The 23597-nt window shown below is 42.0% G+C and overlaps 1 protein-coding gene across 1 annotated transcript in view; it reads right to left on the reverse strand.

The window, feature by feature from the left end:
* CHRNA7 (cholinergic receptor nicotinic alpha 7 subunit) overlaps positions 1-23597 on the reverse strand; it is a 133428-nt gene that overhangs the window by 16636 nt on the left and 93195 nt on the right. Inside the window, exons 5-7 of the mRNA XM_021098695.1 lie at positions 6449-6528; positions 1640-1807; positions 469-663 (exon numbers count right to left, since the gene is read on the reverse strand). Coding sequence (XP_020954354.1) covers positions 469-663; positions 1640-1807; positions 6449-6528 — 443 coding nt within the window. The remainder of the gene's footprint in view (positions 1-468; positions 664-1639; positions 1808-6448; positions 6529-23597) is intronic.

The following is a 23597-nucleotide window of genomic DNA, read 5'->3' on the forward strand; positions in this document are numbered from 1 at the left end:
GAATAATCACAATATTGTAAACCAACTATACTTCAACAATACTTTAAAAGTGAAGAATAATTGTAACTATTTTCCTAGTGGAAGACTGTAATGACTTACGCTGTATACATAAATGCAAACTGACACAAGGTTAAACCAAACTGTATCCTGTCCACAAGAACTGCTGGCTGGTTGCCACCAAGGGACAGGGGGTGGGGTGGCAGGAAGGGAGAAAGCACAGGACCTTCAGGAAGAATTAATCCTTTCCTGGGCATCCCCATCCTGTGAGCAGGATCAGAATGGAATCCTGGGAGGGCAAGGCCATCCAGCAAAGGGCTTCAATCAGGAGGCTGTGGTGTCAAGGGGCTGCCCCAGGCTGGGACCTCTGACCTCTCTGCACCTGGAATCCTGATTGCCACCCACAGAGAGCCCTCCAGGGATGCCTCTCCAGGCAAGGCCCTCCCATTCTAGCTGAGACTCAGTACTCACCCAGTGAGATTTTCTCCCCAGAGTCTGCAGGGAGCAGGAAGACAAGGAGGGCCAGGGCGGAGATAAGCACACAGGGGATGAGCAAGTTGAGGCCATAATAGAGGGTCCTGCGGCGGATGGTGACTGTGAAGGTCACATCTGGGTATGGCTCTTTGCAGCACTCGTAGAACTTCTCATTCCGCTTGCCTGGGATCCCTTCATTTCCAGGGTGAGAAAGGAACCAAGGAACCACCATTGACTAAAACCATCCTGTTTATTTTAAGGGGTTATTTTTTAACATACACAGAGCCATAAAACGTGTTACATTCAAAAACACTGACAAATTGTTGTTTGAATAAACACTTTGTTTACTATAGATATACTAAAGAGTATCAAAGCGGTATTTGAACAAACTGGCATTTTTTTATGTATTGGGATTGCATGTGTTATAGACAGACTGTGTCCCTGCAAAATTCATATGTTGAGATCCTAACCCCTACAGTGATATACATTAGGAGGTGGGGGCCTCTGGGAGGTGATGAGGTCATGAGAGGGGGCCTTCAGGAATGGGATTAGTGTCCTGATAAAAAGGACCCCTAGTCCCTTCTGCTATGTGAGAACACAGCCTGCCGACAGTGTGTGAACCAGGAAGTGGGCTCTCACCAGACACTGAGCCTACCAGAGCCTTGATTTGTGACTTTCCAGCCTCCACAACTGTGAGAAATAAATGTCTGTTGTGTATAAGCCATTCAGTGTATAATGTTCTGTTACAGGAGCCCGAATGGACTAAGACACCATGATTATAAATACTGTGTAAACGTGACACCACTAAATATAAGTATTGTTTTTATATTTAAAATAATCAAATATAGGTTCCCACCAGGTGCAATTTGTGTCCCACCTGCTTTTAGGGATGGAGCAGATTCAAATAATGTAGCAGTGCCTATACTAGCACTGACCCGTTTAAATGTGACCTTACCATAATTGCAAACTCCCCATGGAAAGCACTGACTTTTCTAATTGTTTGTTTGTTTCTCATCCTAGAGTGCTCAGTAAATCATAGAGAATGCTGCTGGGTTCAATAAAGGCTCATGCTGAAAAGCACAGAGGAAAATCCCAGCCTTGTAAAGCCAGCTCAGGAATGAGGCAGCTGCCTTCCAGGCTGCTAGAATCACGTCTTTGCTGGGCTTACCCACGAGGTCCCATTCTCCGTTCGGAATATAGCCGCTGATATCTGCCTCCTGCATCTGGAGATCCAGGGACCACCCGCCATAAGACCAGGACCCAAACTTGAGTTTGCACTGCTGCACATCAAAGGGGAACCAGCGCACATCGATGTAGCAGGAGCTCTTGAATATGCCTACACAGGTGAAGGAAACAGATCAAGGTGGAAACTGGCTGAGATATGCTTTAAACACACAGCAATCTCACACTGTTGGTGCAAATGCAAACTGGTGCAGCCACTATGGAAACAGTATGGGGGCTCCTCCAAAAATTAAAAATAAAACTACCGTAGGATCCAGCCATCCCACTTCTCAGCATATATGCAAAGAAACAAAATTAGTATCTCAAAAAGCTATCTGCACCCCATGTTCACTGCAGCATTACTCACAACAGCCAAGATATATAAACAACCTAAGTGTGTGTCAGTGGATAAATAGATTGAAAAATACATATGTAGTCCTGTTTATATGTATTAGCGGAATACTATCTGGCCTTTTAAAAGACGAAAATCTTGCCATTTGCAACAATATGGATGAATCTGGAGGGCATTATGCTTAGTGAAGTAAGCCAGACACAGAAAGACAAACACTGTGTAACATTACTTAGACTCAAGGAAACAAAGTAGAATGGTGGCTGCGAAGGGTTGGAGGGTGGGGAGATGCGGGAAAGGTTGATCAATGGGTACAGACCTTCAGTTATAAGATGGATTCATTTTGAGGCTCTAATGTACAGGATGGTGACTACAGTTAATAATATTTGGAGTTCCCACTGTGGCACAGTGGGTTAAGAAACTGACTGCAGATGCTCAGGTCTCTGTGGAGATACAAATTTGATCCCCAGCTCAGTGCAGTGTGTTAAAAGATCTGGTATTACTGCAGCTACAGCTGGGATTCAATCCCTGGCTGTACGGGAACTTCCATATCCCATGGGTGCGGCCACTAAAAATAACAGCAATAATATTGCATACTTGAAATTAACTGTGTGAGGTGATGGATGTGTTAATTAACCTGACTCTGGAAAGAAATGAATTCACAATATATACATACCTATATTATGATTTCATTTGTCAATTACACCTCTATAATGCTGGAAAACATTAAAAACAACAAAGTAAAAATAAATGCCCAGCAACGCAATGGTCTCCATCTCCTGCAGTGTTTCTAATATATAAAGCCTACTTTATGGACTGGAAAGCTTGCTGGATTGAGAAAGGGCTGACAGGTTCAAGGGTGCATCATTTCTGATGCTCTGCATGTCTCATGATGGGTGCTGTGCATGACCTTCTAGCCCACTCGTGCTCCCCTCAAGAGAAGGCAGCGTGTCACCAGAGGCTTCAGCCCATCCTGCCCATCAAAACTGCAGCTAGTCTTATCCAGGACAAGCTGGGTCTTTTTGGAAAACTCTCTAGAAAAGAAGTTCAGCTGAAACTTGATTGCCTTTTAAAATTCAAAGATTATACCAACAGGCTCTGTTCTGAGGCATTTCTGTGCAAAGAATTAAAAATTGTGTAAACTTTCTCTTGCCATGCATGCGAATCTTCAAATTCTAAATAAGAGAGAAAAATGCAAGAAAAACAATCCCAGAAAAGCTTAGAAACAGAATCTAAAAGGGGGGTGTGTGTGTGTGTGTGTGTGTGTGTGTGTGTGTGTGTGTGTGTATTTGATGAGGAGCACTGTGAGCATTTTCTTTGGGTAAAAAATTGAGAAGTGGTCCCTGGTGGCTCAGAGGATTAAGGATCTGACATTGTCAGTTGTCACTGCTGTGGCTTGGGTCACTGCTGTGGTGTGGGTTCAATCACTGGCCCTGGAACTTCTGCATGCCTCAGGTGCAGCCAAAAAAAAAAAAAAAAAAAAAAAATTGAGAAAATACTTGGTTGTCTAGAAATATTTGTGGATGATAATTTTAACTGAATTTTAGATTAAGAACAGCACAGGGACTGATGTTTAAGTTGAAGAGATAGTGTTTGCACTAAAGCTAGAGTTTTCATCTCAAACAGGGACAGGACATGTTGAGAGTGAAATTTCACAGTAGATCACCTAGATAAACCCACCCCAGCCATTGATGGCCATGTAGGCCCTCACGCAGAGAAGGTCCAGAAGGCAGTGACAGCACAAATAGCAAGGAGTCCCAGTACTCAGGGGACAGGGCAGGTGCTCTGTAAATTTCTTTTACCAAATTTAGAAAATGAATGGAGGAAGTGACACAACTTGCAAATGGCCCATCCACTGCCAAGTTGTGACAGGATAAAAAACTTCCTGTCTCCTCTAGATCCTTTAAACACTACTTGCAGCATTACATCCATGTCAGCAGAAATCTGGAAGTCATTACTGACACTTCCCTCCCAAGAATGGACTGGAGCCCCCAAAACCCTCATTGCTCATAGAAAAGGTTAACTCTCTAACTACATTATTCCTTTTCCATGAAATGACCAGAGAAAGCGACACTCTAGAGACAGAAAGCACATCAGTGGTTGCCTGGAGCTGGCAGCGAGCGTGGGAATGAATTGCAAACATGCAAAAGGTAAGGGGGGGGATGGATGGAAACTGTTCTAGAACTAGAAGGTGGTCATGGTCACACAACTCTGTGAATTTACGAAAAATCATTGAATCTTGCACTTAAAGTAGGCCAACTGTACAATACATAACTTATACCTCAATAAAGCCATTTTTAAAATGTTACCAAAATGACATAGGAATAAAATCATTTCATAACAAAGTCTATTTCAAAGCTTGAACCTGAAATACTTTCTGCCTGTGTTTAGCTGCTAAGCAACTTCCCAGATTGGGTCCACAGCAGGACCCCAGGCACAGGCAAGTGCCCCGAGGCCAACAGCCCCACACTCTCTGGCCAGGACAGGGGTGACTCCCACAGACAAAGCAGGAACAGGGCAAGAGGGGCCAATATACCCAGAGGGCTCAGAGGTCAGCTGTGGATGGAAACATCCCTGGCCTTCAAAACAACACACAGTACCCTATTATTTTCTTTTCTTTTTTTCTTTTTAGAGGTGCACTTGCAGCATATGAATGTTCCCAGGCTATGGGTCAAAATGGATCTTCAGTTGCAGCCTAGCCACAGCCAATGCTGTGGCCTTAACGCACTGAGCAAGGCAAAGGATTGAACCCGCATCCTCACAGACACTATGTTCTGAACCCACTGAGCCACAACGGGAATTCCTTGTTCTTCTGTAACAATGCCTGCAGGAGGTCATTTTCCAAAATAGCCTTTATGGTGGAAGCTTCAATTTCCGGACCTGGTGAAAAAGAACATATCTGTGATGGGAGACTCATCCCCTGAAGGAAGTGTTAGGAGGAAGGTGTGTATGGTCTGGGGGAGGGGAGGGGTAAGGAAGCTCCTGCTTTAAGGCAAGAAACCTGAAAACCATCTCTGCAAACAAGAGTGGATGGTGTCTGCCTGTGGTGGGTTCAATCACTCACACCTTCATTTGTTGATGCGTGGCCAGATCTCCACTGGTGAGGGGTGGTTCTAAGGAGGGTAAACACAGATTCTGCCCTCAGGATGCTTACTCTCTGCTAACTAGCTAGAAAGAGCACATAAAGGACCCAGGAGACAGCCAGCTTTGCTCTGAGCTATGAGATGAAATTGAAGGCAGAAGGCGGGGCTGCCTGCTGGAGAGAGGGGGTTCTGGGAGTGTGTGTGTGTGTGTGTGGTTGTAGGGGTGTGTGCATATGGCAGGTGGTGGGTGTATATGGTTTAGTGTATGTGGTGTGTGTATGTGTGATGTGTATGGTGTACACATATGGGTGTGTGGATACGGCATGGGACGTGTGTGGGTGTGTGGTGTTGAGTATGTATATGTGTTTGTGTGTGGTGTGTGTGTATGGTTTAGAGCATGTGGTATGTCTGTGGTGTAATGTAGGTGGCGGGTGTGTGGATGTGGTGTGAGGTTATGTGTGTTTACTTGTGGAATGTGGTGTGTGTTGGTGGTGAGGTGGGAGGTGGCTGCAGGCTGCCTGGGAGCAGGAAGTTAAACAGACAGTTGCCACGGGGGATATAAGTCCTGGAAAAGAATATGTGAAAAATCATCTAAAAGATTCCCCAAAAAGCTGTTAAAATCCACAACTCAGGAGACCACAAAGCCCAAGTTCCCCAGTGTGTGGGTCACTCACTGGGCAGTCCAGGGCCTGTGACCTGACAGAAATGAGGGTGGGGAAGAGAGTCAGTCCCAGGAAGTGCTTGACCATCAGGAGCTTGAGGAGAGAAGGTCTTTCAGGAAGACAACACTGACACTCCCCCATGGAAACCACTTGATCTCGTAGCTAACCAGCAAATGCACTTTAATGCCCATGATCCAGAAGCCAGTCCAGCAAGGTGATCCCTTCTCACCCCAACACTTGGAGGGCAGCACTTGCCCAGGAACCAGCCTGGTGGGAAGAAAACAACAGGGGGGCAATGGGGAAAACAGCTTGGGGTTTTGTTTGCAGGTTGTAATGAGACAGGAAATGACCTGACCAGGGAAGCTTAGCTGCGGGTTAATTTTAAAGAACATAGGGCAGACAACAAGGACCTATGACACATGTTGGCAAAGGTAGCTTGAGCCAGGATCCCAAGACAAAGAAGAGAAAGATGGCATTATCAGCAGCATCATGCTCAGGGAACACAGGCAGGCACAGGGGAAGAAGGAGAGGTGGGTCTGAGCAGAGCAAAGGATGCTGGGTGCAGGCACACACAGCCAGCCCACTGCTCCCTGGAGCACCATTGGGTGCCCTAGCCTCCCTCATGCCATCTAACTGCAGGAGACAAAGGGAGTGGCACTTACCTGGAGGGAGATACTGGCAGTGCCCAGAAGAGTTCACCAACACGTTGGTGTGGAATGTGGCATCAAACCGCTCATCAGCACTGGAAATTGGAGAAGGACCAGTGAGCTAGCCCCGCCTGGAAGTGGGTTCCCCATACCCCTTAGGGCAGTTGTTCTCCCATGGCTCTGAGAGGGGCTGCTGCTTGCAGGGGGGGGGGGGTTCGGCAGCTGCCCCACCTAGAGCTGACCTGGGGGGTCAGCCCAGAACACAGGGGGAAGGGGCCAAGTCCCACCTCCAATTCATAAGGACGCTGACTTTTTTCCATATGCATTGAACACAAAACTCTTAGCAAAAGTGAAACCTGGAGACAACTGAGGAGGGAGGGCATGAGCAGAGGAGACATTTCAATTTTTCTGCGTGAGGTAAAGAATAGATGGAATCACAGGGTCCCTCCATCAGCCCTGAGGGCAAGGTTTGGACCCACTGTGTTCAAGGCTCTAGTTCCAGCCTCCGGAAGGGGCCCAAAGCCTGGCTGGTGCTTGACAAATCCATCTGGAAAAACTAGGGGATGCTAGTGCAGCCTAGGGGGTACCAGGTTCCAGAATTCTCCCTGACAGGAAGGAGCACAGGTGGAGACAGAAGAATCAGGGACCCATCTAGATGAACGCACCCCAGCCCCACCTTCTGCCTACAGCCAGCAGTTCCCAATCTGCTTAGAGGGGGAGGACACCACACAGGAAGGAAAAACAGTTAAGACCAAGAGCTATTATTATCTCTGTCTTTCATTTTCTGTGTTCTGACACTTTGACATCTGGGGCCTTGTTGACTGTCCCCACCTCTAACCCCACTCCAGGTCAGCCAATTCCTAGAGGTAGCAAACAACTTGCTCATATGCATGCAGCTCAAATGCAAACCAACCAATCCAGAGCCCACACCCCAACTATCTCCCTCATGGAGCTCTTACCCTCCCCGCCACCATCTACCCACCCTGACACCTCAGGGCCAGATTCCAGACAAAAGTGATGGTCTGCTCACCCTGCCTCACTAGTGCCATTCCATAGAAACCACGATAAAGGCTTTTGCCCACCTTCCCCCCTCATGCCATGTGCCTCCTGATCAACCCTGGTGCTTCCCTGAATGGCCCTGTATGGAGAGCATGCCTCCTGTTTCCAGAATTGTATGATCAAGAGTCATTTCTGTGTCTGCACCTTAACACTCCTAGTTAAAACATCCTTAAAATACCACCCTACATATGAATAAAAATGTAAACAGCCTCAAGAAAACGTGGGCAGCCAGTCAAGACGCCAGCACCTCGAATTAAGTTCCCCTCATTTCAGCAGCTGAAGGACCTCTGCTAAGGATTGCCCATGTCTGCAGAACCTCCAAAGCATCTCCTGTTCTAACATCCTCTAAATGGGAAAGTCACCATCAGGAGATTTGTGAGGACAGCCTTCAGTGTGACAGACACAATCAAGGACAGAGGCAAAAAAGATCCAAGAAGAAACAGTCAAGGAAAGGAATGAAAAGTTACCTTTAAAAAAAGTAATACTCTCAAACAAATTCAAGTGGATATGGCATCAAGAAAAATAAAGGACAATACAGAAGTTAAAAGATGACATACAAAATACATTTTTATAAATGAGCAGGAGGTTTGGCTGATAAGAATTGCTGAGAGGAAGAACTCACTCCACAGAAGATAAAGGGAAATCGAAGGGAGTGAGAAGGAGGGAGTCACTCAGAGAAATTCTACAGCTGAAAGAAACCACTTGGGCATGAAGGCAAAGAAGGGCATTTTTGGGGAGTTCCCTGGCAGTATAGCAGTTAGGATTCAGTGCTTTCATCACTGTAGCCTGAGTTCAACCCCTGGTCTGGGAACTGAGAGCCCACATCAATCCACTGCACACCATGGCAAAAAGAAAGGCATTTTCCAAGAACATTAAAGCCTCTGAGAGCTTGTTTCCTGTGTATATATTCTTGGTCATGGACTTGAGGATCAGCTCCAGAAAAATGAGAGTGAACACTAAGAAAGAAAAAATAAATCTTGCAACTACACTCGAAGATCCAGAAAAGCAATTTCATGATGAGCTGTGCAGTGGGGTCTAGAAAAGGAGAGGAAGAGTCCAAACTATAGCCAGATATGAGGAGGCCTCTGGAAAGAGTGAAGTGGATTCAGAACAATGAGGAGAAGGAATACCACACTAGAAAACACCATGGATTTGATTAAGGATGCAATGTTTTTTAAACCTTTTAATTAAAAAAAAAAGACACCAGAACTTTCTGGAAAAAAAAATTGTCCAAGGAAGTCAGGGTTTGAATAGGAAACAAAAATGCAATGAAGGAAGGAAAGGAGACTGGCCTATCATGAAAGGAGAATCTGGAGTTCCCGTAGTGGCTCAGCAGAAATGAATCTGATTAGGATCCATGAGGATGCAGATTTGATCCCTGGCCTCACTCAGTTGGTTAAGGATCCAGTGTTGCTGTGAGCTGTGGCGTAGGTCACAGGTGTGGCTCGGATCTGGCGTTGCTATGGCTGTGGTATAGGTCGGCAGTTACAGCTCCAATTTGACCCCTAGCCTGGGAACCTCCATGTGTCACGGGGTGGCCTAAAAAGACAAAAAAAAAAAAAAAAATTAAAAAATAAAAAAATAAAACAAAAGGAGAATAGCTGAGATGAAAAAGGACATGTCCACCCCCTCACTTCCAAACACACTCTGGGAGAGAGAGGAGGAGGGAGACTCAAGATGTAAATATTCTTAGCTTGACTGCATCTGTCCCCAGTTGTCCTAATCAGACACCAACAGTAACTGTGCACCAAAAAGCTGAGAATATGGACCTCCACAAACCCTGGATTTTACCCTGCTTTTTTAAATTAGGTTCTCTGGACCCAGAGATTCTGTGGGGGTTTCTTGCAAGTGTTTGACTTCAACGTTTTCTTTTTTTCAAAATGCTAGTGAAAGTCCAAACATACTCGAATGCCTGTTCATGAATTTTTAACTCTCCAGACATTACCAATGGGTTAATTTCTGGGGCTTATTTAACTAATTTTCTGGTGGAAGTGAAGGTGAAACTCCTCCTGCCATGAATATCCATGTATATGGAACTTGGAAAAGAGTCACAGGTAAGATTTCAATTTTGCATTATTATTCTTTTAAAAAAACCTTCACAGTTGATCCTACAATTCCAGCACAGAACCTGCATCTGCCTTGGTACCTGTCCTAGGCTCTGTGTCAGCCTAAACAGAGAGCATGGTGCAATGCATGCATAGTTTTGCTTATTTTAAACTTGGATGTCTGCTTGTCTGATTTTCAAATTTATAATAAAGACTGTGGGCATCTGTTAGTGATTCAATTCTGGAAGAGAAAAACATTCCGACAGCTCTTTCTCCATGGCTTTGGATCAACTTAATTGAAGAGACTCCTGAGATCCCAAAGGGTAGAAACAAGATAAAAATCTGTTACCTTTAGCAACAGTTTACCTATGCGATTTAGTGATTTCTGAATATGGTTCAACCAAAATAGAATATTGAGGTAAGTGGAACTGTAACACTGTCCTCGTTATCAAAATTCAAATTTCATATTCATTATAGAAGTTTTAGGGTTCTTTCCCATGGGCAAATTGATTATCTATGTAAATGATATAAAAGTTAATTCTAGTAATAACTATGTGCTAATACCAATTCATCTGTTTGGAGCATCAGGGTTTGAGATAAGGCTTTGGTTTTTTTTTTTTGGGGGGGGGTGTTGACCACACCTGTGGCATGTGGAAGTTCCAGGGCCAGGGACTGAACCCGTGCCATAGCAGTGACACCACCAGATCCTTAACCCAATGGGCCACCAGGGAACTTGAGATAAGTTTGTTTGAAGGGGGGTTCTGTTGCCAAAAACGGAGTCTGGAAATAGGCAAGGGATGAAGTCAGTGTGAAGCATGAGTGACCAAAACCACTGCAAGGAGCAGCCAGGCGACAGTATCAGACTTTTTAACCACACACAGTGACCTTGAGCCCCTGTCACAGAAACCTTATAGCCAGCAGATACAGACAACCCCAGAGGCTGGGGTGGGTCCACAGAATTCAGCTCACTCTTTGCTCTGCTCTGATGTGCATCTGAAACTTTCTGTATTACACTGTTAGAAAACAGAGGAACATATATATATATTTGACTAATGTAAGACAGAGTTTTTGACGAAACTGCCATGAGGCCCCTTCACTTAACTCAAAAGCTCTTCTCTCCTGCTGCCTCGTCCAGCCAGTGATGGATGGATGCGCTTGCACTTGGAGTAAGAGAATTCTGGTGCCCCACCCCACTGCCGCCACCACCACCACAGATGGGATGAAAGTGCAGGGGAGCCTAGGCCACTGAGAAGTGTCTATGGATAGGAGGGATATTTCACCCCAAAACTGAAGGTGCAGGTCCAAGGTCATTAGTTAGGTAGTCAGAGCGGAGGATACACAGAAGGCCCCTAAGGATGGTCAAAAGGTACACAGATGGAAAGGAAGGTCCCTGGAAGATAGTGAGTCAGATCACACACCTGGAGATAGTCTAGACCATGGAAGGGTGCATCAAAGTGGGGTCTGCCTGGAGCAGAGGTAAGTGAGACATTGCCCCCAGCAGTAAGGCTTAAAGCAAACCCCTGGTGGCTGTGCCATGGGACCCATGGATCCATCCTTAGGGGATTACAAATTTTGCTTCCAGACATCAGTGGCAGCATAGGCAGAGTGCAAGGGGCAGAGGTGAAGCATGGGGGTCTAGGCTAAGACTGTCTCCTCCTCCCCATCTCCAGGATCTGCACAGTGCCTGAGCCTGGCCCTGACCCTGGCTCCTGGCCATGGAAACAGAGTCCTCCAATCCCAGCTCAGCACAGCCTCTGCTCAGATCACCCTGCAGCACTGACCAACCTGAAGTCAGGGAAGAGAAAGTGACCATCCCAGCTATAGAGATGGAGTCACCTGACCCCCGAGACAAGCTGTCAGCTCTCTGAGAGAGATCAGTGCTACCAGCCACCCAGAAAGAAGCACAGAAAGACCAGCAGAACGTGTGCTCACCAAATAAGACTCTGCATCCATGCAATGTTGAAGGATGGGGAAAATCTCAGGTACCCTGTGTTGCTGCCAAGAAGACACACTGGGCTGGTGAGAACTATAATTAACAGGGTCTCATGTGCCATCATACCCATTCCCTTTGAGCTCACATCATCCTTCTACATGGGTCATATCACCAGTCTGGGCTTGTTCAAAAGTTTCTACCCCCTCAAAAAAAAAAAAAAAAGATGGAAGAGCAGAAAAGACAAAAATGATCTTAATTGTTCTACCAAAAAAAAAAAAATGAAATGATTATGTGATGAGGACAGAGGTGTCAGCTAATTCTACAGTGGTAGTCATACTGCAACATAAATTATGTATGTGTTTGTGTGTATCAAATCAACACATTTTATGCAGTAAATTTATATGATGATGTTTTATCTATAACAGTTATGCCTCAATAAAAATAACAAAATGTAAAATATTGGAAGAAAAAAAGTAAATGAAGAAGAAATTGGAAACCTATCTATCTCAAAAGATATCTCAAAACCAATCTATCTCAAAATGGATCTAAGTTGCCATTTATTTTAAATCTTTTAAGGAGGGAAAAAAGCCACCAATTACATGTTAAGACACCACTGATACCCAGATTTTAGAGGGAAAAGTCTATAGAGAATAGATTAATTTTGTTTCAACAGAGAGTAGTAAATCCTTTATTTGGATAGTTGTGTCTTTGTGTTGTTGTTCTCATTTTTTTTTTTGGTTCACATCCATGGCATGTGGATGTTCCCAGGCTAAGGATCAAACCTGAGCAAGGGATAGTCTGATTTAGTTTTGCATTTTATTCTAAATTGCTAAGTACAGCAATGTGGCAAAGTCCATGACCAAAGTCTTGAGCAGAACTGAAATTCCATGGTCATTTCTACCTCCCAGAGACCCCAGGAGGCAGACACATGCAGGCATCAGCATGAGACTGGCAGAATAATCTATTCAAGATCCTGTCTTTAGCCACAAATTTATATGTCAATTTACATGGCATATAACATATATGTGATTATAACAACTGGATGTAACTGGATAGATTATAACAATGTTATACATAATATGGAATAATGTCTTTATTCCATTATAAATGTAATGGAATAAAGTCATTATAATAATGTCTTTATTCCATAATATGGAATAATTTGTCTTTTTAGGGCCACACCCGTGGTATATGGAGGTTCCCAGGCTAGGGGTCTCATTGGAGCTGTAGATGCCAGCCTAAGCCACAGCCACAGCAATGCCAGATCCGAGCTGCACCTGTGACCTACACCACAGCTCACAGCAACGCCGGATCCTGAACGAGGCTAGGGATCAAACCCGCAACCTCATGGGGGTTTGATCAATCAAAGCCTAGTCAGATTCATTTCTGCTGCATCATGATGGGAACTCCTAAAATTTGTTAAATTACATTTTCTAACTGTCTTTTGCAAGAGTAAAGAAATATATTCAATATTTTATACTTGTCCTGTAGCCAACGTGTTTTTTCTAGACAGTCTCTAAGGGTTTTTAATATAAAAAAGTTAAACTGTCTATGAATAATGGTAGTTTATTTAGTTTATTCCTTTCTAATCCTTAATATTTTGTTATTTAAATTCATATCATTATTAAAATATATTTTAAATGAAAACAACAGGTATCTCTATTTTGGTCAACATATAGAAACTTGTAATGTTTAGGCATTAAATGTTCTTTTGGTTTTTACCAAGCATTTACCTTACATCAGATCAGATTAGTTTTCTTGTGTTTCACAAATGGGTGTTAAAAATATCAACTGATTTTTTTTCAACTATCAAGATGGTCATATGATTTTTCTCCTTCATTCTGTTAGTAAGATGAATTACATAAGTGAATTTTCTAAAGTTAAACAAAATTTGTATTTTTATTTAAAAACTAAATTTATGATTTATATTTAAATTTTGCTAGATTTAGTGAGTTAATACTTCAGTTAAGATTTATACACACGGGGAGTTCCCGTCGTGGCGCAGTGGTTAACGAATCCGACTAGGAACCATGAGGTTGCGGGTTTGGTCCCTGCCCTTGCTCAGTGGGTTAACGATCCGGCGTTGCCGTGAGCTGTGGTGTAGGTTGCAGACGCGGCTCGGATCCCACGTTGCTGTGGCTTTGGCGTAGGCCAGTGGCTACAGCTCCGATTGGACTCCTAGCCTGGGAACCTCCATACGCCGTGGGAGCGGCCCAAGAAATAGTAACAACAACAACAAAAAGACAAAAGACAAAAAAAAAAAAAAAAGATTTATACACACGATCATAAATGATATTGTATGCTAGACAGAACTTGCCTGCAAAACACGCCTTTTCAAATTTTTTTTTATAATTATTTTTATTTTTTCCATTATAGCTGGTTTACAGTGTTCTTTCAATTTTCTACTATACAGGAAGGTGACCCAGTTACACATACATGTATAAATTCTTTTTTCTCACATTATCATGCTCCATAATAAGTGGCTAGATATAGTTCCCAGTGCTACACAGCAGGATCTCATTGCTTATCCATCCCAAGTGCAATAGTTTGAATCTATTAACCACAGACTCCCAGTCCATCCCACTCCCTCCCCCTTGGCAACCACAAGACTCTTCTACAAGTCCATGATTTTCTTTTCTGTGGAAAGGTTCACTTATGCCATATATTAGATTCCAGATATAAGTGATATATGGTATTTGTGTTTCTCTTTCTGAGTTACTTCACTTAGTATGAGAGTCTCTAGTTCCATCCATGTTGCTGCAAATGGCATTATTTTGTTCCTTTTTATGGCTGAGTAGTATTCCACTGTGTATATATACCACTTCTTCTTAATCTAATAATCTGTCAATGGACATTTGGGGTGTTTCAATGCCTTGGCTATTGTGAATAGTGCTGCAATGAACATGCAGGTATATGCGTCTTTTTCAAGGAAAGTTTTGTCCAGATATATGCCCAAGAGTGGGGTTGCTGGGTCATATGGTAGTTCTATGTATAGTTTTCTAAGGTACCTCCATACTGTTTTCCCTAGTGGTTGTACCAATTTACATTCCCACCAAGAGTGCCGGAGGGTTCCCTTTCTCCACACCCCCTCCAGCATTTGTTATTTGTGGACTTATTAATGATGGCCATTCTGGCTGGTGTGAGGTGGGACCTCAGAGTAGTTTTGATTTGCATTTCTCTAATAATCAGTGATGTGGAACAGTTTTTCATGTGTTTGTTGGCCATCTGTATATCTTCTTTGGAGAAATGTCTATTCAGGTCTTTTGCCCATTTTTCAGTTGGGTTGTTGGCTTTTTTGCTGTTGAGTTGTGTAAGTTGTTTGTATATTTTAGAAATTAAGCCTTTGTCAGTTACATCATTTGAAACTATTTTCTCCCATTCTGTAAGTTTTCTTTTTGTTGTTTTTTAATGGTTTCCTTTGCTGTGCAAAAGCTTGTCAGTTTATTAGGTCCATTGGTTTATTTTTGCTTTTATTTAATCCAGACACCTATGGTCAATTAATCTTTAACAAAGGAGGCAAGAATATAAAACGGGAAAAAGAGAGTATTTTCAGAAAGTTTTGCTGGGAAAACTGGACAGCTGCATGTAAATCAGAGAAACTGGAACACACCCTCACACCATGCACAAAAATAAATTCAGAATGGCTTAAAGACTTAAATATAAGACAAGACACCACCAAACTCCTAGAAGAGAACATGGGCAAAACATTCTCTGACATCAACCTTACAAATGTTCTCTCAGGTCAGTCTCCCAAAGCATCAAATTTCTTTTTAAAAACACATTGATTAAGAGAATGAAAATCAAGCTTCAGACTGGCAGAAAATATTTGAAAAAAAAGATGTATCTGACAAAGACTGCTACCTAAAATACACAAATAACTCTTAGCAATAAGAAAACAATCCAATCAAAAACTGGGCCAGGGATTTCCATTCAGAGCTCAGCGGTTTAATGAACCTGGCTAGGATCCATGAGGATTCAGGTTCGATCCCTAGTCTTGCTCAGTAGGTCAAGGATGTCTTTGCCATCAGCTGTGGTGTAGGTCACAGATATGGCTCAGATTCCGCATTGCTGTGGCTGTGGTGTAGGCCGGCAGCTACAGCTCTGATTGGACCCCTAGCCTGGGAACCTCCATATGCCTCAGGTGTGGCCCTAAAAAGCAAAAAAAAAAAAAAAAAAAAAAAAAAAACTGGCCCAAGAGCCTTGAACAGACACCACCTCAACAAACAAAGATATACAGATGGCAAATAAGCACAAGAAAAGATGCTCCACATCTGATGTTATTAGGAAATTGCATATTAAAAACAACCATATAACACCACACATGTTAATAATGGCCAAAATCCAAAATGCTGACAATGTCACATACTGGTGAGGATATGGAGCAACAGGAACTCTCATTCGTTACTCACAGGAATGCAAAATGGAACATACACTTTGACAGTTTAGCAGCTTCTTACAAAAGTAAATATCCTCTTTGGGTAAACACAGTCTTTGGTGTTTACCCAAAGGAGTTGAAAACTTATGTCCAGATCAAACCCTGCACATAGATGTTTACAGCAGCTTTATTCATAATTGCGAAAGCCTGGAAGCAACCAAGATGTTCTTAAGTAGGTGAATAAATAAATAAACTTGGTATATCCACACAATGGAATGTTATTTAGCCTTAAGAAGAAATGAACTATTAATCCATGAAAAAACCTGGATGATGCTTAAATGCCTATTACTAAATGAAAGAAGTCAGTATGAGGGCTGCACATTGTATGATTCCAACTATACAACACTCTGGAACAGGCAAAACTATGGAAACAGTAAAGTTCAGTGTGTCCAGGAGTTAGGGGTAAAAACCACAGAACAAAGGAAGCACAGAGGATTTTCAAGGCAGTGAAACTACTCTGTATGCTGATATAACAGTGGATATGTGTCGTTACACATCTGTCCACACCCACAGAATCCACAACACCAAGAGTAAACCCTAGTATAAACTATGGACTTTGGGTGATAATTCTTTGTCAGTGTTGGCTCATCAATTGTAATAAATATACCCATTTTGTGGGGGTGTTCCTAGTGGGGGAGGCTATGCATGTCAGGGGAAGGAGTATATGAGAAATCTTTGAAACTTCTCAACTATGCTGTGAATCTAAAACTGCTCTTAAAGTATTTTAAAGGGATGGTGGGGGTGGGGTTATCTTGTCTGTTTTCTCTTTTGCCTAGAACTAGCTTATATCTTTCTAGGAAAAATAAATTCTGCCTAAATCTCCAAATTTATTGCATAAAGTTGTCCACAATATTTTCATTATTTTAAAAATGCCATCTGTGGTTATAAATTTCCTTTATACCTTATAAACATTTATTTGTTATCGTCTTTACTTTCTTGACAATTATTCTCTGAGATGTGTTGTTCATTTTATTAGTTCTTTTTCAACCAAATTATTCCTTCTAGATTTATCTTATTTTTCTCACTTAGTAAATTTCTACTCTTTCTTTATTCTTGCTTCTACGTACTTAGAGGGTTTTTTTTTTTCCTGACTTCTTGGGGTTGGTCATTAATTCACAAATTTTACCTTTTTTTCCCTTTTCACAGCCACATCTGCGGCATACGTTAGTTTCCAGGCTAGGGGTCCAATCAGAACTGTAGTTGCCAGCCTACACCACAGCAACACCAGATCCAGATGTGCACCACATCAGTTACCTATGCTGCAGCTTGAAGTAACGCCGGATCCTTAACCCACTGAGCAAGGCCAAGGATCGAACCCACATTCTCCCAGAGACTATGTTAGGTCCTTAACCAGATGAACCACAATGGGAACTCGCAACTTTTACTTTTTAAATCTTATCTAATGAAACCATTTAAAGCTATGTATTTCCCCATATACGCATGCACTCCATACACACATACTAAATTCTTTAAAGTTCACCTTTGAATACTTAGTTCTTCAGGTAGGCATTTTTAGTATAACAAAGACACATTTCTCTGTGTCTATCTGTATTTGCTTCTCTATATTAGATGAGGCTTGTTAAGAGTTCTATATCCTTACTACTTTTTTTTCCTTTGTGAACTATCAATACTAAAAAAAAAAAAGTACATTAAAATCTTCTATAGTAATTATGGATTTATCTGCTTTTTTCATTTGTTTCAAAGCTATTGTATTAGATGCCTACATGTAAAATTTGCTAAATATTTTCACAAACTTGTTTCTTTTTTTATCATTATGCCTCGATCTTTAACTCTTTTTCCTTACAGTGTCACTGCAGGAGTGTTTGTGTTTGTGTGGGTGTTTTCCTGTTGTAAACAAAGCTATTCTCATTTTATCTTGATCCTGTTAGTTAGATACATCTCCTCCCCACCCAACTCATTTTGGTCTCTCAAGTATTTATGCTTTAATTCCATCCAAATGGTATATAGCTGGATTTTTAAATTTTTTATATACAGTTGGGGAAATCTCTGTCTTTTAAACTAACTGCCTAATTCCTTAGTTTTGTTTTTCACAATGCTTGGTTTTATTCCTACTATTTAATTCTGTGCTTCTCATTTTGTTGCCGAAACTCAGTCTCTGCCCACCAGTGCCGAATAGAAACAAGGAGACAGAGTTTTGGGTGAAGGAGAAAGAGACAGAACTTATTGCTTTGGCAGGCAAAGGAGGCCACAGCAGGCTAATGCTTTAAAGACTGTGCCCTCCATTGGGAAGAACTGTGAGGAGATTTACAGTAAAAAGGAGAAAAAACAGGATTCTGAATAAGAATGAAGGTTGAGGGCAAATACGCATTCTTCTTTTTTAGGGGGACTCTAAGTCATCAAAGCTGGTGTCAGGAGATCTCGGGCATGACCATGATGGTGGTCTTGGGGGTTACTGCCTAGAATAACTGTTCTTACAAAAATAGAATAATTTCTATTTAGCAGAAATTAGAACAAACTAAGAAATCTCCTGAAAAACATCATATGCTAATAATCTTTAACCCACAGGCAATTGTGCTCAGGGTGCCTAATCTTTAGCTTATAGGTGACTGTGTTTAGGGTGCAATTAAGCCAGGGAGAAGCACAAGGAAGGACTCTAAGCTGTTCAGTTTGAAAGTGTTCATTTCTAAAAGAAGCATGAGGAATACAACTTTTCTCTTCGGTATATAAGATGCTATGTCATTATTTGTATCCCTGGGGAGGATCCCTCTAGGGAACCAGGATCCTGCCCCAAGGCTGTACTATTGTTGCTTGACTGTTCCTCCCTTGTCTCTGTACCCCCTCCCTTTCCTGATCAGCAACTGTCTGAACCTGCCCCTTGGAACTCAGAGGAGGCCATGGAGATTGAGTGAGGCCCATTTCCTAAAAACAAGGAATGGGGGACACAGAAAGGCTTTTGTGCCCAGGAGCCCCACAGAGCCCGGTTCAGTTACCATTTCTCCCTCCTTTGACTGAAGTTCCCACCTTTCTTTAGGCTCCTGACATTTTCTCTATTCTTTTCCTACTCATTCCTTACCTGTCTGAAGTTTACAAAAAATGGCAATATTCCTGGCATGTGGAAGTTCCCAGGCCAGGGACTCAATCCAAGCTACAGCTGCAACCTACGTCACAGCTGCAGTGATGCCAGGTCCTTAACACACTGCACCCAGCCAGGGATCAAACCTGTGCCTCTGCAGCAACCCAAGCTGCTACAGTTGGATTCTTATCCGCTGGGACACAGGGGGAACTCTGCTTCTGACAGTTATTCTTATATTTTTATTATTAATTGATTGATTGGTTAATTTTTAGCGGCACCCATGGCAAGTGGAAGTTCCCGGGCCAGGGATCAAATTCACACCACAGCAGTGATCCGAGCCACAGCAGTGACCAATGCTGGATCCTTAATCCACTGAGCCACCAGGGAAATCCTCTTACATTTTTAACGTGCAAATTTTACTCAAAGCTGACAGTTCTATGCTAGGCCAGAGCAACTTAAGTACAACTAAGTGGTTTATCTACAAGTACCATTCAAATACTGCCTTTCATCTTACTATTTTCCAGCATTTTAATCTCACTGTTTTTACACCAAGTTCATCATTATTGTCATATACATTCAAAATTACTTATACTTACCTGAATCCTTAACAATTGTTTTGTTCACCATTCCTTCTCATACCTTGCTTTGAAATGTATATTCTGGTAGTTTCTCTAATATTTTTATTTCTGATAGTTTCATTATGGAAGTTTAGTATGCAGAGTAACTTTAGTTTTTCTTTTCCTGAAAATGTCTCAATTTTTGCCCTGCACATAAAGAAGGGTTTAGCCAGAAAAGAATTATTGTTTGAGAATTCTTTTCTCCAAAACATTAAAGTTACTCTTATTTTTTTCTGGCTTCTGCTGTTACCTCTAAAAGGCTTGCATTCGGTCTGTCATCTCTTTGTAGCAAACTATCTTTGATGATTTCCAGCATCTCTTTAGCTTTGGGTGTTCTGCAGCTATTAACACAGATACCTAGAGGCCCATTTCTTATTATCTATCTTTCCTCAGACTTCTTGTATCTCCTGAATCTGAGGATTTATGTTTTTCATCAATATAATTAAATTCTCATCCATTCTTTTGGAACATGGCTTCCGGAGAAAAAAGTCTCATATTTCACTGGAAAACTGCTCTCCAAGCACACAGCTCTGAGCTGGCCACACAATGCCTGTGACTATGTCTGAACTATTCAGAAGCTCTTTGTAAGCTATAAGTGATAGATGTGTAAATTATGTGTTGTCTGGGAATGATTTCACCAGTGGTGATTTGACTTCCTGTGCCCGGTAAATAAACATGTTTTATGTCCACTTGTAATTCATCTCAGCATTTCCTCACTTTGTATACAGTTGTCCTGGTTTGAATCTTCCTTTTACTGTCTCTAATATGTGCCTGGTTCCCTCACATCATAGGAGTAGAGTCAGTACTTTAACATGTGTTCATTTTGTAGACCTGTATCTGAATCACAATTTTACCTTCCCTCTGAAAAGCATCTCAACACTTCCTCCACATTCTTTCTGTTATTTCCTTCTATGACATCAGCAACTGCATGGGGGAGCAGCCACACCTGAAAGGAATTCAAAGGCCTCAGAAGGTTAGTGTGGAGCTTCTCCTGGGTGGGACTCACACATCCATATCTGCTTTCAGTGCAACCTTGGACACCCTAAGCTATTATTAGGATGATGACTCTATTTTTGACTTACTTGCAAAATTGGAATAATAACAGCACCCTTCTCAAAAAGGTGGTAAATATATTTAAAACATTTGGACTGGGGCCTGATACATAGAAGCACCTGAGACGTATGATATTCCTATAACTAACTATTCTCCATTCTCTCATATTTTTCTATCCACTTAGCTGGCTATGATTCGTGCAGGAAATTAACTCTACTGCTTGGACTATGGTTCATCTGACAGCCAATGCTTCCATTGAGTTTTTGGGGTTTTTTTGTATATTTTAAATTAAAGTATAGTTGATTTACAATGTTGTGCCAATTTCTGCTGTACAGCAAAGTGACTCAGTTTTATATATATATATATCCATTCTTTTTTAATATTATTTTCCATCATGTTCTGTCCCAGGATATTGGATATAGTTCCCTGTGCTATAAAGTAGGACCTCATTATTTATCCTTTCTAAATGTGGTCGTTTGCATCTACTAACCCCAAACTCCTAGTTTATCCCACATCCCCACTGAGTTTTGTTTGTTTGTTTTTTAAGTTGAAGTGTAGTTGTTTTACAATGTGTTAGTTTCAAGTGTGCAGCAAAGGGATTCAGTTTTATATATATATACACACACACACATTCTTTTTCAGATTCTTTCCTATTATAGGTTATCACAAAACACAGACTATAGCTCCCTGCAAATTCAGTAGGTCCTTGTTGGCTATCTATTTTACATGCAGTAAGTAGTGTGTATCCGTTAATCCCAGCCTCCTAACTTATCCCTCTCCCATCCCCTCTCCGTTTGGTAACCGTATATTTGTTTTTTATGTCTGTGGGCCTATTTCAATTTTGTAGATAAGTTGAGTTTTTAATTTTGATGGCTGTATTTCTCACTTCCATTAATTTTGCTTATTTTTTTTCCAAAGGGTGTTTTTCTCTTTTCTTGCATTTTCCTTAATTGTGTTTAATTATTTAGACATTATGTGCTAGTTTCTACGATCTAAAGTTTAGATCCAGCTCTGCTGTTTGTTGTGTTTGGTGATATTTGCTCCAAGTGAGCTGCTATTTCTTTACATGCTTTTTTGTAAGTTTAATTTTCAGCTCATCTTAGGCAGGGTGGTTGTATCTGTGTGTGTTCTTTCACCTTTAATTGAGCTCCCTCTCACTGTCTACATGCCTTCACCCCAACTAGTCTTTGTAACATGCTACATCTAAGGCAGAGATAGAACTTAGGGGATACAGATACAGCCACAGTGCTGGGGAGTGTGGGGGACAAGGGGAGGAAAGAACACAGTCGTGTGGCTCTCTTCTCACAGCTTCCCAGCTCCGACTCCTGGATGCCAAATACTACACTATGGTTGTACTGTGTGTCAGGCTGCAGACAACTCATGGCTCAAACACTGATCGGCCACCCATAGAGCCTGGACAGGATCCATATGCCCCAGACTGGGATGAATATTCAGTCTCTAAGCCCCTGGTGGTGACCCTGAGCTTCTCCCTGCACAGTCTGAAACAGACAAGCTTCCTCTTCACTTTTCTGCCCTGAGAAGGAGATGCACCCCTAGCCCCCTGCTCAGAGAGGACAGCCTTTCCAAGGAGGCACAGCCCTTCAGGTCTGGGTAATAGGTCATGGCCCAGTCTCACTCCTTCCTCTGGGAGGGAGCAGTTTTTTGACCCAGGCCAGTGCCTGGAGCTCCCAGGGTGCCATGTGGGGAAAGCACGGGCCTCCATCTTTCTAGTCTGTTCAGAGGCTCCACAGTAGCTCCAACATAGACGTAGGGGGACCTATTTCATGGATATGAATGAGTCCATGGAGTAAAAACAAATTTTCCATTCCTGAGCTGTGTATTTAACCTCTGATGCTCCTTCTGCTCCAGATCTATGAAACAAGGGGGAAGAAAGGAAGCTAGTCATCCTTGCCTGCAGAAGGGAAAGCACCCTGTCACTGCTGTCACTGGTTACCATGACCACAAGGACTGTGAATCAGATATGGAAACTCACTAGATGGTGACTAGAATATACAAAGGGAAAGGTGCTGACTGTACCCCACCCATCTGCTTCAGTGACCTCTGACCTGGCATGCAAGCCACTTTGGGAATCTCCCACAAAAGTTGGGGCACCAAGCCCTTGCCTGAGGTTGGCAGTACATGGCTGAAAAGTGACCAGACTAATTTTTAAGGGAGCTTTCCCTTGAGATTGAAGATGGTAAAGAAATTGATCAATATTAATCTGAATAAAAATAAAATTTAAATAACCTAAACATATGCTTTCCAAAAATACCACTTGCTATGACAGTATAAATAAAATTTGAAAATGATAAAATAAAAATATTGTTTTCATCTTTAAGAAATTATTTTAACAATTTCCTGGAGTTCCTGTCATGGCTCAGTGGTTAATGAACCCGACTAGGATCCATGAGGATGCAGGTTTGATCCCTGGCCTCACTCAGTGGGTCAAGGATCCAGCACTGCCATGAGCTGTGGTGTAGGTCGCAGATGTGGCTTGGGTTTGGCTATGGAGTAGGCCGGTAGCTGTAGCTCTTATTGGACCTCTGGCCTGGGAATCACCATATGCTGCAGGTGTGGCCCTAAAAAGCAAAAAAGAAAGAAGAAAAAAAAGAAATTAATCTAAAGAATTTCTGCCTAAAATTATATAAAGTATTTCCACAAAAAAAAACTGAAGCAGGAAGGTTAATAATGAATTATAAAAACTAAACTTGATTTAGATTAATGGAATGTGTCATCACATTCTAATTTTCTTTGTAAGTAAATAGGCTGATATAGCATATTTGGAAAGAAATTTCACAAAATATAATAAGAAGATTTAAGAATGTTACAGATTCCATTTTTGTTCTGGAAAAACATATAACATTAAAATAATTATAGTCACCAATATGTTTATTACCATTTTTGATAGAATAAAAATTAGAGCTCAGACTTTCAGTTATGGATAGAGTAGACCTACTTTTACATGTTTTCTTGGACTGACCTGTATTC

The sequence above is a fragment of the Sus scrofa genome, chromosome 1, assembly GCF_000003025.6.
Source record: "Sus scrofa isolate TJ Tabasco breed Duroc chromosome 1, Sscrofa11.1, whole genome shotgun sequence".
NCBI lineage: Eukaryota > Metazoa > Chordata > Mammalia > Artiodactyla > Suidae > Sus > Sus scrofa.